The 15,615-nt window shown below is 40.4% G+C and overlaps 1 protein-coding gene across 6 annotated transcripts in view; it reads right to left on the bottom strand.

The window, feature by feature from the left end:
• Window positions 1–15,615, bottom strand: part of ARHGEF7 (Rho guanine nucleotide exchange factor 7) — a 161,443-nt gene that overhangs the window by 70,189 nt on the left and 75,639 nt on the right. For 5 of the 6 annotated variants that reach the window (XM_023737406.1, XM_023737405.1, XM_023737402.1 and 2 more), the window contains one exon: window positions 8,020–8,108. In XM_023737406.1, the coding sequence (XP_023593174.1) occupies window positions 8,020–8,108 (89 nt within the window). Of the gene's footprint in view, window positions 1–1,257; window positions 2,768–8,019; window positions 8,109–15,615 lie in introns of those variants that run through there. The other variant, XM_023737407.1, reaches the window with a different exon arrangement.

The following is a 15,615-nucleotide window of genomic DNA, read 5'->3' as shown; positions in this document are numbered from 1 at the left end:
AATTTACATTTCAGCATTAATAAATGCAATATGAATTATTATTCCATTCACCACTGTTTTCTGTAAATTTGGAGGAGAGAGTACAGTCATTCAGAGAAATGCAAACCTGATTAAATAACTTACATACTGAACTATTTAAAATGGAAAAAATCAGAGGTTCTTTCACTGGTGACACTGAACTCTAGTCCAGGCCTTGAATAGATCTATTCATTTAAGAAGACTGGTAGAGCAAGCCAGAGGAGGCGGGGCCACTCAGGGAGTTCATTCTTTTGTGGGGAAATCTGGATGCTGACCCCAAGATTATAATGTCTTCCCTCTAAGAAATGCTCATTGGAACACAAATGTCAAAGGACTGGGTGGACAGAGAACATGGTGTGACACTGGCCAGTCCGTCATCGGAGAATTAGACTTTAAATAGATCTTATCCTCCAGATGTAAATGTGAAAAGTAAGCCAAGTATAATGGGGCTTTGAATCAAAAATAAAATAAAATATGTTAAATTAACATTAATGGCATTGCTGACAGTCCTGTTCAAGGCTAAATTCCCTAAATTTGGCAGCTCTCTTGTGGGAGCCTGTCCTCCTTCTTCAGAAACACACACTGAGGTACTGAGGGGCAAAGAGCCTACTTTCAAACGGTTCAGAAAATAAAATGCAACCTGTCACAGACGCGTAAGGAAAGCCCTCCAAGAATGCTGAAAGATAAAAGTATTTCATTTCTTAATTACAGATATTAGGTATCTACTTAGCAACACTGCTTAGAGCATGCTTTAAAACCTATATACCTATTTTTTTTTTTTTAAAAAAAAAAAAAAAGAGGAAAACAGTTCCTATGTGATATAAGAAGGGAAATTCTAACTGCTGGAAAACATCCCTAGTAAATATGGGGAAGAGTAAAACGAGACGGTATTTCCGCCATCGCCGCACTGAGCACACTGTACAATACACAAGCTCCCCCGTAAGAGGACCAGAAACAGTTACAAAGAACCCTCTGCCAAAAAATTAAGTTCATTAAATTAGGTTGGTTAATTTCAACTACTAGTCTTAAAGCCTTATTTTTAAATAACTGCTAAGGACAATTTCTATAATATTTCTAACCAAGCAATCCAAGTCCCATTTAGCTTTTCCACAAGACTTTGCTAACTGACTCGTGCTCACAAGGATCTACCCTGCACTTCTCTGAACTGTGTCTACCTCTGCCAGGAGGGTACATTCACTTCCTGATCTCGTCAGCATATCTGTATATTCTAATAATCACCTTTCTCCCCTTTCTTGCGTTCTGCATGCTCTGGCTGCTGCAGGACCCCATGAGACCTCAGGGACCGGCTTCCACAGCTCCATCACATGTAAGACACCAAGGGAAAGCCCGCAGTGCTCATGGAGAAGGCAGCCTCCGCCATCCACAACCCTGATGAATGGCACAGAGAGCTGAGCTCATCCAGTGCAAGCTTTCCCTGAGTCATGAGGCGTGGAAAATCAAACGTAGCCAAACAATAGTGTCACACAGGAGGGTGAAAAGAACATCAGTCAAGTCACACAGACAATTCCTAAACTGTCGACCATTAAAAGAAAACAGAACAAAAAAGGACTTCATTACCTTGCAGACAGAGAGAAACTTACTTTATTATCATCTCAGAGAAGCACTAAGCAGCTCTGATTTTATACAAATGGCTCCAGTTTTCACTGCAAATGGTGGTAGGTGTTATAATTTATTTTATATGTTACTGACAGTCCTTTAAAAATAAATAATTGTTTATTTATGAGAACAGACAGATAACATTAAGTCAGTTTTTAAAATTTGATCTAGGTAATATAAATGATTACCATCATCATAAACTAAAATCAAATTTCAATAACGTATGTCCTAGTTTATAAGCACAAAAGGAAAAACTAAAAAATGGTGTAACTATTCTAAACACTCTTTTACTCTGCCTAACCAGTCCCTCCCCTGCCCACCACAAAGGAAAAATAATCATTTAATGTTTTATTTTCAATCTAGAGCATTTAAACTTTAAGTATTTAAATTTTCGGAAAGTAAAGACAAGACTTTGGTCTCAACTCAGCCTCTAATTAACTACTTGACTACAGGGAAAGGAAAACCAAGAGTTCCGCACTAAGCAATTCCTGAAGTCCTTCCCGACTCGACAAATCTAGGTTCACAAGGATATTCAACAGAGGCTTCTCATTCACAATGGCAATTACGGATTTAATGTAATTTGTTGATCTCTACTTGTCCTTAATAACTACACAGTCACTCTCAAAAAGAGTCTGGAAGGGCCATTAAATGTTTGTTTCATGTTACTGTACCTTTGGAAGAAATTATGTTATTACAGCATTTCTAAACTTAGGGACCCACGAAGGTCTCAGGCTGTACTTCTTCCAGACATTAAAGGGTTACTCACCAACAGCTACTGCGAAAGCTCACAGGCTCATTATGGTACACACTCCATGCGACACGAGCAAAAATACGTGTGCACAACAGCACCATTACATGTAAAATAGTGAGCCCCTGGAGCTGGAAACACCTGGGTTCAAATCCTGACTCTGCCACTTACTAGCTGTCACTGGACAAGTCTATGGGTCTATTCCCCTTTTTTATAAAAAATGGCGTTGTCTGGGATCTTAAAAGCCTGCGAGCAGCCATCTAAGATACATCTTATTGGTCCCATTCCCCCTGAAGCAAAGCAAAGGAGAATGAAGAAAACCAAAGACACAAGGAAAATACGAGCCCAAAGGACTGAAGGACCAAATGAACCAGAGCCTCCACCAGCCTGAGACCAGAAGACCTAGATGGCGCCCGGCTACCACCAGTGACCGCCCTGACAGGGAACACAACAGAGTCCCGGACAGAGCAAGAGAAAAATGTAGAACAGAATTCAAATTCACGTAAAAAGACCAGACTTAATGGTCTGACAGAGACCGGAGGAACTCCCAAAACTATGGCCCCTGGACGCTCTGTTAACCCAAAACTGAAACCATTCCCAAAGCCCACTTTTCAGACAAAGATTAGACAGGCCTATAAAACAAAAAAAAATACATGTGAGGAACACACTTCTTAAACTTGAGCTGTAAACTTTCACCTAAAGGACAATAAAAAAAATTTTTAAGGGCCTTCACTGGGTTATCACTGTCACTCAACAGAGCCAGTTCCACGATGTAAGGCAGTGAGGAGACTGAGAAACTCCTGAGTACAGCCTCCCGATCCTAAACCTAGAATACCATTTAAAGCTACTACAGGAATGACTCCTAAACCTAGAATACCATTTAAAGCTACTACAGGAATGACTCCTAAACCTAGAATACCATTTAAAGCTACTACAGGAATGACTCCATCAGTTGGGAACTAAACATTTCATGAGGTAGACTTTTCCACTGTGTTAGACAACTCAATTATTTCTTCATTATCTCACCAAACACTTAGCTCCTACTCTGTGCCAGGCTCCGCCTACCAACTGGAAACCTTAGCTATAATCTTAATCTATACAGAACAAGAAAATTATTATTTTTTAATTGAACAACAGAGTTTGTCACAAGAAATCAACAGGCACCTCACTGTCCATATAAAGTGTGGGTAGAATTTAAGATAAGGGGGAGACAGTTTTCTAGGGGAACCAGAGAGGAATAAATCTGGAAGTACCTTCACAATCCTCAAAGCACCTGGGTAATTACCTTATTCACATACAAGCCCCTGGGGCAGAGACACGGGATGTCACAAGATTTACAAGGAAATCTTAGTTAAGGTAGAGAAAAGTAAATGAAAAGCAAAACACAAAAAGATGAAGCAAAACTAGAGCTTAGGGTTAGTGCTGATCTCTATGAACAAAGGCTATCCCGACAAAAATGCCAGAGACTCCCAGTTTCTCTTCCTTGGCCTAGCATCTAGAGGTTTCAGGTATCTGAAGGAGCAAAGAGAAAAGGACAGGTGTTGTATTTCTCTAGACCACAGGAAAGGTCCATGAAAGTTTACTATGACATTTTATTAAAGATACATACAAATTTTTTATAATTTTGGATTAAAACTAGTGATTACTACCCATTAGACCATATTTGCAACATTTTGAAGACAAAAGCTAGCCTGCCTTTTCATGATATTTGGCATGAGTGAAAACTATTTACTTTTCTCATATGTAAAGAGTGCTGTCATACAATGAAAGTGAAAGCATCAATAAAATCTGAACAATAAAATCATAGTCTATCAATGAACGGGTAAGCTCCTAAGGACCTGTATCTTTCCAGACTTCAGAAATCTCATTTTCTAGCAATGAATAAGGGAACTTCTCATCCCCTAAAAGAGGTGACTGACTAAAAGACCTTCCATTTCTTCCAAGGCTGGGTCATCCAGCTTCTACCAGAAAAGTCCTGGCCTCGATCCCTGTCAGGAAAGATGTCTGTCACCATTCTGTAGGTGCAGTTAATGCTCTTTCACTGTCAAAATCCATCATGCCCAGGCATGTCACAAATAGGTCTCCTTTAGTTATATGATCATGCTAGCCTTGAATACAGATCCTACAGGTAGTCCTCAAAAGCTACTGGGATGCCTGTTTGCAAACAGAATGGCATGGCACCTTCAGTGATATGTCAGGCTTCAGATGCTCTTGAATACTCATCCTAATGATGATGAAAGTAACTGACTTGTAAAGGCCAAGCACTTTGTGGCCAATCAGGTAATCCTCTTAACGATGCTACACAGCAGGTACTATCATCCTCACTGTACAAATGAACCAGCTGCAGCTTAGGAAGCTAAGTGGGCCTCCCCCAAGGCCACAAAGCCAACAGGCAGCACGGGTGGGATTAAACACAAAGTTTATACTCTTTCCACTATACCAGGCCACCTGATCCTAGTTGTGCTACTTGAAACAAGGGACTAATGATAATTCATTTACCTAAGACACTGAAAACAAACTTATTTCCAACAGTATGTACATGAGAAAATAAAGGTAAGAGCGGTACCTGGCTTTGTACAAACTAATCAACTCTTCACTTAAAATATCTTTCATTTTTCCTTCCTTCCACGGTTACTTCCCTAGTCCAAGACCCCAGTATCTCCTGCCCATGTCCTGGAACAGCTTCCTAACTGGTTATAATACCTGTCTTTCCATCTCCACCACTTTCCAGAATCTGTTGTCAAAGTAATCCCCTTAAACCACTCTCACTGGCATTCTCAGGAAGCTAAAACAGCTTACTATTGCAGTTTTGTCCAAATTAAAAAACAAAAATATTCCACAATGGCAATTATTTTTTTAATTTAGAAAATACTAAAAAGCATGAAGATGATGGGAATAAATCCATAATTCTGCCACTCAGAAAATAACCATTCTATTTTCAATGCCAACTTTTTTAGATAATTAGATCATATTACCTATACAATTTTATATTCTGCTTAACAGGAAAACATATATTTATATTTTTAAAGCCTCATATGCATTTTTAATTATTATAAATGGAGGTACCACTGGTTACATAACCATGCTTCTGCATATTTAGGTTGCTTACAATTTACTACCGTAACAAATAATCCTATGAAAACACCTTTGCCTAAACATCTTAGAATACATTTCAGATTATTTCTTTGGGATGGATTTCAGGAAGTAGAGTCACTAGATTAAAGAGCTTAAATTGTTTTCAGAATTCCATATAAATCTGCCACATTACTTTTGAGAAACACTTATATGGATTTACATTTCCATTATTAGTAAATTTGAGGATTCTTTATACAGAATTTAATACCACAAAAATGTTTTTAAGCTCCGAAATGTTTCATGTTAAGTTTCAAAATGCAGCAAGTTTTGGGATCCTGAAATGCTTGTCTTCAATGTGTGTAACGTCGGGACTCTCTCCTCCAGCTCTACGCCATTAGAGATACAAACACATACGAGTCGATTCCGACCCACAGCGACTGCCATGTGACAGCGTACAACTGCCCCACAGGAGCTTCTTGGCTGTAACCTTTACAGAAGCGGACTGCCAGGTCTTCCTCCTGCAGCGTGGCTGGGTGGGTTCAAACCGCTAACCTTTCAGCTAGCAGTCAAGTGCTCCTTCACACACATACACAAACACACACACACTAATCCAAGAAAAGCTTTTAAGATACAAAATAAACTAGGAACTGTAATGATCTAAAGCACTGACAATCTACTCCAAACACTAAGGTCTTTCCCAGTATAATGACATTCAATGCATATAAAAATTTTACATCATGTTAGCATCTTATAAAATCTCATTTTTAAAGCCTTGCAAGGACGTAGGGAAATAGTCACAACACTATGCTGTGTGGCAAGAGCAGGGCACAATTCCACATGTATGATATTAACACAATAATATTAAAATAATGCATAAACGTGAGAACAAAGCCATTAAATTCTTAGAAGAATATTCAGGGGCATGGCTGCAGGACCTGTTTTTAATGGTGGATTACCAGAAATGTCAACAAAAAGACAAGTAGCAAAAGTCGAAACAGATAAATCGGACCTCAGAGAAATGAAATAATTATATCAAAGGGCTTTATTAAAAAATGAAAAGCCAACCCACAGATTTTGAGAACATTTTCAGGAACCATATACCCAACAAGGGTCTAGTAGCCAACATAGATTTAAAAATCCTACAACTTACCAACAAAAAGACAAGTAATCCAACCAAAAAACAGGCAAAGGACTTAGTTCAGTTCACCAGAGAGGGTACTCAAGCGGCCATCAAGCACATGAAAAAGCGCGCAACTCCATGAGCTGCTAACTCGTTGCTGTCAAGCCGATTCCGACTCACATGACTCTCGACGACAGAGCAGAACTGCCCCCCAGGGTTTCCAAGGCTGTGATCTTCATGGAAGCAGACTGCCACCTCTTTCTCCCTCAGAGCAGCTGGTGGGTTCAAACCACTGACCTTTTGGTTAGCAGCTGAGCATTTAACTACTGCACTACCAGAGTTCACTAGCCATTAGAGAGACGGAAATCAAAACTACGATGAGATACCATGTCACGAATGTGAGAACGGCAATGAACAAAAAAACAGGGAAAAACCACAGGAGCTGGAGAGGTTCTGGAGAAACTGCAACCTTCATCCACTGCCGGTGGGAACGTGAACCAGTACAGGCACTGTGGAAAACCGTGTGGTGGTGCATCGAAGAGCTGAACACGGAACCATGACATGACCGAGCAATCCTAATCCTAAGTATACACCCAGAAGAACAGAAGTCAGGAATGCAAACAGAAGCCTGTACACCAATGTTCACCGCAGCACTTTTCACAAAGACTAAAAGGTGGAAACAATCGAAATGCCCACCAACAGACGAAGGAATAAAAAAAAGGTCTGGCAGATACACAAAAAGGAATACTAATCGGCAATAAAGAGACACAAAGTCCCGATGCATGCCACAGCATGGATGAAACTTGAAAACCTCATGCTGAGTGAAATACGTCGGTGGGGAAAAGGACAATTACTCAGTTACGTGAAATAAGCAAAATACGCAGAAACCAAAGATTGTTGTGGTTAGCAGAGGCGGGACGGAGGGAAAGAGGGAGGTTTGCTTAGCAGGACACTGAGTCTATGTTAATGGTGGTGGAATGATTTGGAAAAGGACAGCAAGAATGGTTGCACAACTTGAATGTAATCAATGTCACTGCATTGTACATGTACAAATTGTTGAGCTGTATGTTTTATTACATGTATTTTCAACACAATGTATAAAAATACAGGGAATTAGATGAAATATACCAAAATATGAATGGTGGTTACATCTGCATAGCAGACAGTGGATGATTTTTATTTCATTCTAGCCCTGGTGGCACAGCGGTTAAGAAAGAGTCCGGCTGCTGAACAAAAGGTCGACAGTTCAAATCCACCAGCCGCTCCTTGAGAACCCTACGTGGGCAGTTCTAGTCTGTCCTACAGGGTCGCTAGGAGTCAGAATCGACTCGACAGCAACGGGTTTGGTTTTTTATTTTTGTTTTACCTTTAGTCGACATTGTTGAATTTTGGAGACATTAAAAAAAAATTATCTTTTAGAAATGTTTTTGAGACTACTCACCACGTTGTAATAGCTTTTGTTAATTGCGGTTGTATCAAATCCTTTGGGAGGACTCTTCAACGCTCCTGACTTGGGAGACACAGGCTTTTCTGAAACAAAAATGTAATACAGTTTTACTGATCGACTCCAGAGGTCACAGAACTCATCAGAACATGACAAGATGCACGGGGCACCTCACATCTTCCAATCTACTCGTCCAGCAACCTCAACCGAAATAACCAAAACATAAAGCCAGAGAAAAGGCCTCTGAGTAGCTAGAGATGCTACAAAATCTCCCATCTCCTCCTCCTTCACAGTAAGTGCAGCTCACTCGTAAGTACTTCACGCATCCCCTTCTCCCAATTTCAGACTGAAAATGTCGCAGAGAACTTATGCTTCATTATTATCAACAAAAGAAAGTTCATTTTAGATAAACATGTGGCTTAATCGTGTAGTAAATGTAAAATACTACTCAAACTGAACAGAGAAAATGTTAGCATATACGCTGCTGTTGTCGTGTGCCGTTGAGTCGATTCCGACTCATAGCGATCCTACAGGACAGAATAGAACCGCCCCATAGAGTTTCCAAGGAGCGCCTGGTGGATTGAAACGCCGACCTTTTGGTTAGCAGTCTGAGCTCTTAACCACTGCGCCACCAGGGCTCCATACATGTAATAATATTAAAACATCAAGATCCATAGTTCAGGACGATCTTTTAGGGATTCAGATCACTGTGAATGCAAAAGGCTTTCTGGTCTCAAGGCTTGAGATAATGGTCACACACAGGAGACAGAAGAAGGAGAAGGAAAAAAACCCCAAGCAAGGACAAAAACGAGAAAACTTCCAAGCATGGACTGAATTCAGCGTACAGATGACTGGAGGTAACGAAACAGTGACATTAGATACAAAAGGAGAAAGCGGACTGCACAGCTTTGAATACAGCCAAGGAAGTACCCCATCACTAACGACCACCTACTCATAAAACACAGCCCCTAAGAACCTCCACACCAGGTACCAGGATTAAAGCAGCTGTGAGGACTTCAAGAATTCAAGTATTAAAACTGCACTGCCTTCCAACAAATATTTATTCAACTTAATAGGTACTGCAGAAGTCTCTGCTAATCGACAGCATAGTTCTCTGGTGTGTGTGTCTGTGTGACTGATTCTCTAAGGCTGTTACTGTTGTCAGGTGATCTTCCCCAGAGACATAAATACTTTAGTGACCATTTTACTCATAGGGACCTCTTCTTTTTTTTTAAAATTAAAACCCTAATGTCATGCCATTATCACACCTAACAAAATTAATAATAATCCCTTAATATTATCCCAAGCTTAGTCTACATTCAAAACACCCACTGGTGTTTGTCACAATGATGTCTTTTTATACTCGGCCCATTTGAATCAGGAAGCAAGTAAGATCTGCCGGGTACAAATGGTCATTAGGCCTCTTAGTCTCCTTTATTTTAGAAAAGTGCTTTCTCCTTAACAGAACCCAAAGCATCGAAATATTACAAAGCATCTTTTCTGACCATAAAGCCATAAAAGTGGAAATCAACAACAGAAAAAGGAAAAAAAAATTAAACCCATGGAAACTGAACAACACCTTGCTCAACTACTGGGTTATAGAAGAAATTAAGGATGGAATAAAGAAATTCCTAGAATCAAATGAGAATGAAAACACGTCCTACCAGAACCTTTGGGACACAGCAAAAGCAGTGCTCAGAGGTCAATTTACAGCAATAAATGCACACATCCAAAAAGAAAAAAGGGCCAAAATCAAAACATTAATCCTACAACTCGAACAAATAGAAAGAGAGCAGCAAAAGAAGCCCTCAGATACCGGAAGAAAGGAAATAATAAAAATTAGAGCAGAATTAAATGAAATAGAGAACAGAAAAACAATGGAAAGAGTTAACAAGACCAAAAGCTGGTTCTTTGAAAAGATCGACAAAATCGATAAACCACTGGCCAAACCGACAAAAGAAAAACAGGAGAGGAAGCAGATAACCCGAATAAGAAACGAGATGGGTAACAGCACAACAGACTCAAGTGAAATTAAAAGAATCGTAACAGAATACTATGAAAAACTGTACTCTAACGGATTTGAAAACCTAGAGGAAATGGACAAATTTCTAGAAACACTACCTACCTAAGCTAACAAAAACAGAGGTAGAACAACTAAATAAACCTGTAACAAAAGAAGAGATTGAAACGGTAACTAAAAAACCCCCAACAATAAACTGAGTAGAACAGTTTAACAGAGGATTATCTCTGGAGTCAGGGCATAGGGGGAGGGGAAGGGGGAGGAAGAGGAAGAGGAAGAAACCACTGCTTTTCATCATCACACAAGCTCCTCTGTCCTACTTGCTTTGTTATTACATGCTCACATTACTTTAACAAGTCCCCAGGTGGCACAACCAGTTAAGGGCTTGACTCCTAGCTGAAAGGTTGGTGGTTCAAACTCACCCAGACAAGTCTCACAGGCCTAGCGATCTGCTTCCAAAAGGTCACAGTCTTGAAAACCCATTGAGCGCAGTTCTACTCTGCATACATGGGGTGGCCACGAGTCAGAACTGACTCAGTGGTAACTAACAACAATATTACTTTAACATAAATAGAAATAAAACATTCCAATACTGGAAGACTAAAAACCCTAACTCCAAGCTACTATACATCGGTTGATCACTGGGATGTGTCCTTGAAACTGAGGATGTTAATCACTATCTCTGGGAAACCGCCGCACTCACAGAACAGCTCCTGCTGGGCACTGGACAGCGGTGTTTAGATAGCACTCCTTTATCATATTAATCTGGAGGAATATTAACTGCCACATTCTAGAAATTCCAAACGAACCCCAAACCTGTCTGTACATTATTTTACCTACCCTACACATGCCTCGTAGACAATCATGCAGTCTACTATGCCAGGAATGACAACTTGAAGAGGAATGGCGTTGCATTCATTGTCAAAAAGAACATTTCAAGATCTGTCCTCAAGTACAGCGCTATCCGGATAGGATAATGTCCATACACCTACAAGGAAGACTAGTTAATATGACTATTATTCAAATTTACGCAGCAACCACTAAGACCAAAGATGAAGAAATTGAAGATTTTTACCAGCTTCTGCAGTCTGAAATTGATGGAACATGCAATCAGGATGCACTGATGATTATTGGTGGTTGGAATGTGAAAACTGGAAACAAAGAAGGATTGGCAGATGGAAAATATGGCCTTGGTGACAGAAACGGTGCCAGAGATCGCACGACAGCATTTTGCAAGACCAACAACTTCTTTATTGCAAATACCTTTTTTCACCAACATAAACAGCAACAATACATGTAGACCTCGCCAGATGGAATACACAGGTATCAAGTCAACTACATCTGTGGAAAAAGATGACAGAAAAGCTCAATATCATCAGTCAGAACAAGGCCAGGGGACAACTGCAGACCATCAACTGCTCATATGCAAATTCAAGTTGAAGCTGAAGAAAATTAGAACAAGTCCACGAGAGGCAAAGCACGACCTTGTGTATATCCCACCTGAATTCAGAGACCATCTCGGAAACAGATCTGACTGGTTAAATGCTAATGACTAAACACAAGGCGAGCTGTGGGATGACATCAAGGACATCACACGTGAAGAAAGCAAGAGGTCGTTACAAAGATGGCAAAGAAAGAAAAGACCAAAATGGAGGTCAGAAGAGACTCTGAAAGTTGCTCTTGAATAATAAGAAACTGAAGTATTATATTGACATGTGCAAAGACCTGGACGTAGAAAACAAAAAGGGAAGAACACACCCGGCATTTCTCAAGCTGAAAGAACTGAAGAAAAAATTCAAGCCTTGAGTTGCAATAGTGAAGGATTCTACGGGGAAAATATTAAACAACGCAGGAAGCATCAGAAGATGGAAGGAATACAGTCATTATACAAAAAACAACTCGTCGATGTTCAGCCATTTCAGGAGGTAACATACGATCAGGAACCCATGGTACTGAAGGAAGAGGTCCAAGCTGCGCTTAAGGCATTGGCGAAAAACAAGGCTCTAGGAATCGACAGAGTATCAATTGAGATGTTTCAACAAACGTATGCAGCTCTGGGAGTGCTCATTCATCTATGCCAAGAAATTTGGAAGGCAGCTACCTGGCCAACTGACTGCAAGAGATTCATATTTATGCCTATTCCCAAGAAAGGTGATCCAACCGAATGTGGAAATTATAGAACAATATCATTAATATCACACACAAGTTAAATTTTGCTGAAGATCATTCAAAAGCTGCTGCAGCAGTATATCAACAGGGAACTGCCAGAAATTCAGGCCAGATTCAGAAGTCGACGTGGAACCAGGGATATCATTGCTGATGTCAGATGGATCCTGGCTAAAAGCAGAGAATACCAGAAAGATGTTTACCTGTGTTTCACTGACTATGCAAAGGCATTTGACTGCGTGGATCATAAGAAATTACGGATAACATTGCGAAGAATGGGAGTTCCAGAACACTTAATTGTGTTCATGAGGAACCTGTACATAGATCAAGAAACAGTTGTCCGAACAGAACAAGGGAATACTGCATGGTTTAAAGTCAGGAAAAGTGTGTGTCGTGGTTGTATCCTTTTACCATACTTACTCACTACAGCCTTCAGTATGGATTACACTTCGATATAAAGAAAACAAAAATCCTCACAACTGGACCAATAAGCAACATCATGATGAACAGAGAAAAGACTGAAGCTGTCAAGGATTTCACTTTACCTGGATCCACAATCAACACCCACAGAAGCAGGAATCAAGAAATCAAACGGTGCATTGCCTTGGGCAAATCTGCTGCAAAAGACCTCTTTAAAATGTTGAAAAGCAAAGATATCCTCTTGAAGACTAAGGTGCACCTGACCAAAGCCATGGTATTTTCAATCGCATCATATGCATGCAAAAGCAGGACAATGAATAAGGAAGACCGAAAAAGAATTGACGCCTAAGAACTGTGGTGTTGGCGAAGAATACTGAATATACTATGGACTGCCAAAAGAATGAACAAATGTGACTTAGAAGAGGTACAACCAGAATGCTCCTTAAAAGCAGGGATGGCGAGACTACGTCTCACGTACTTTGGACATGCTGTCAGGAGGGATTAGTCCCTCAAGAAGGACAGCATGCTTGGTACAGAGTCAGCAAAAAAGAGAAAGACCCTCAACAAGATGGACCAACATGGTGGCTCCAACAATGGGCTCAAGCGTAACAACGATTGTGAGGATGGCGCAGGACCAGGAAGTGTTTCCTTCCGTGGTACACAGGGTCGCTGAGTCAGAACGGACTGGGGGACACCCAACCACAACAACAACATATGCCTCGATGCTCGAATCTTCCATCTGATGCTAACACCCGTCGCTCCCCATTAAAAACATATATTACTGGAGGAGAGAGAGTACTGAGGTGCCCGTCTTCTAACGCAACTTTATCCCAGTTGCTTTCAGAAACTTAAACACAAAACACACACACCCCAGAACTATACCAAAGCAAAATAAGGGCTAGAGCAAAAGTTTATTCCCAGTGATACAAAGGAGAACAAGGTCCCACGGTACCTTTGTCCCCACAGATTATACTTATATCCAACATTGTTCTTTCACAGCTAAACTCATAACTGCATCCAAAATACAGCTTGCATTGTAAATTGCATTGTATATTGCTTTTTGATGTCACAAATTAACAGAAACAATAAAAAAGTTACAAATTTAGGAAGTGGCAGTGTGAACGCTCATTAAAGATCTGTGGATCAGCAAATGACAGTCACATTTAAGTCCATACACCATTGCCATTACTCATCATCTCAAGCTAACCAGTTCCCAAAATAAGATTTCAAAAAACATGTCTTTACTGTACAACAATATGCTGTCTAGAAATGGGAGAAATTAAAGTCAGTGCATTAGAAATTATCTTCTAAAAGAAATGTGGTGAATGTGTATGCATATACACAAAACTGGACTTACAAGGATACAAACTGTCATTTCTGTTTACATTTGACTCAACTTGACCTCAGTGGCATTCATTTTGCTAACGACACGTACCATTTAGTGCCTCCATTTTTCTTTAATAACAGCGACAGTCAACATCATTCTACTCCCGGAACTACACTTGCGGCTTCTCTTTCCTTTCTTTCTCCCCTGAATTTAAGAAGAAACCCTCTAGTGTGTGTGTATGTGTATGCGTGTGTGTGTCCACACGTATACATCTGTGTGAATAAAATGCAGTAGGAATCCATGGGTTTTATCTAACCAAAGAAGTACATAATAAATGCTAAGTAACAAATTACATATCTTCCATAAAATTGAACATGTTCAGGAATAATATACAATGCTTTTGCAGTAAGCGTTAGAAAGGTCCTTCTACAGAATTCTGGAAGATCTCTGTCTTCAGATAAGGACTATTTCAAACAAGAAAACGATATACAGGCTAAAAGCGCAAATACACAATGATGACGCTTGGCAAGGACACTTCCATCTCTAGCCACAAGATGGCAAACAACCAATGGCTGTTTATAATTCCCTACGAGCCCTGGGGAGCCCTGGTGGCACAGTGGTTAAAAGCTCAGCTACTAACCAAAGAAGGCTGGCAGTTCAAATCCACCAGCTGCCCCTCTGAAACCCAATACGGGAGTTCTACTCTGTCCCATAGGGTCGATATGAGTTGGAATCTACCTGATGGCAACGAGTTTAGCTTGGTTTAAGAGCCCTGGTGGTGCAGTGGTTAAACTGCTCAGCTGCTAACCAAGGGGTCGGTGGTTCGAATCCACCAGCTGCTCCGCAGGAGAAAGAAGGGGCAGTCTGCATCCGAAATAATTACAGCCTTGGAAACCACATGGGGCAGTTCTACGCTGCCCTAAGGGTTGCCAGGTGTTTTTTTTTAGGGAAATGGAAGAGATTAATAGGATATTCTTGAGAACTTATCTGGAGATAAGCAGCCCAAAACATATCACTTAGAGGTAAGCTTCAGTTTATTCAATAAAATTGAGTTTTATTCAATAAAAATATTTGCAAATGAAATCCAATTTTAATGTACAAGAGAAACTTTCAATTTGATTTATTTTAGAAGGAAATAACACTAAAATAACTGACAGAGAAGTCTGTATGTTTCGAACTTGGCGAAACTGTTTTCAGGAAATAAAGCACTAATTACGCTGCCAATTACAACGCCTATGTGTCTTAGTCATCTAGAGCCGCTACAACAGAAATACCCCAAGTGGATGGTTTTAACAAAGGAAGTTGATCGCCTTACAGTAAAGTAGGCTGAAAGTCCAAATTCAGGGTGTCAGCTCCAGGGAGGCTTTCTCTCTCTGTCGGCCTTCTCATCAATGTTCCCCCCAGACTAGGAGCTTCTCCACGCAGGGACCCCGGGTCCAAAGTACGCGCTCTGCTCCTGGCACTGCTTTCTTGGTGGCATGAGGTCCCCTCCTCTGCTCGCTTCTCCCTTTTATATCTCAAGAGATTGCCTCAAGACACGATCCAATCTTGTAGATTGAGTCCTGACTCACTAACACAACTGCGGCCCATCCTCCCTCATTAACATCACAGAGGCAGGATTTACAACATATTGGAAAATCACACAATACCAGGAATCATG

This window comes from Trichechus manatus, unplaced genomic scaffold (genome assembly GCF_000243295.1).
Source record: "Trichechus manatus latirostris isolate Lorelei unplaced genomic scaffold, TriManLat1.0 scaffold00102, whole genome shotgun sequence".
NCBI classification, from domain to species: domain Eukaryota; kingdom Metazoa; phylum Chordata; class Mammalia; order Sirenia; family Trichechidae; genus Trichechus; species Trichechus manatus.
Note: the sequence above shows the minus strand (reverse complement) of the source record. Positions and strands in the feature narration are given on the sequence as shown.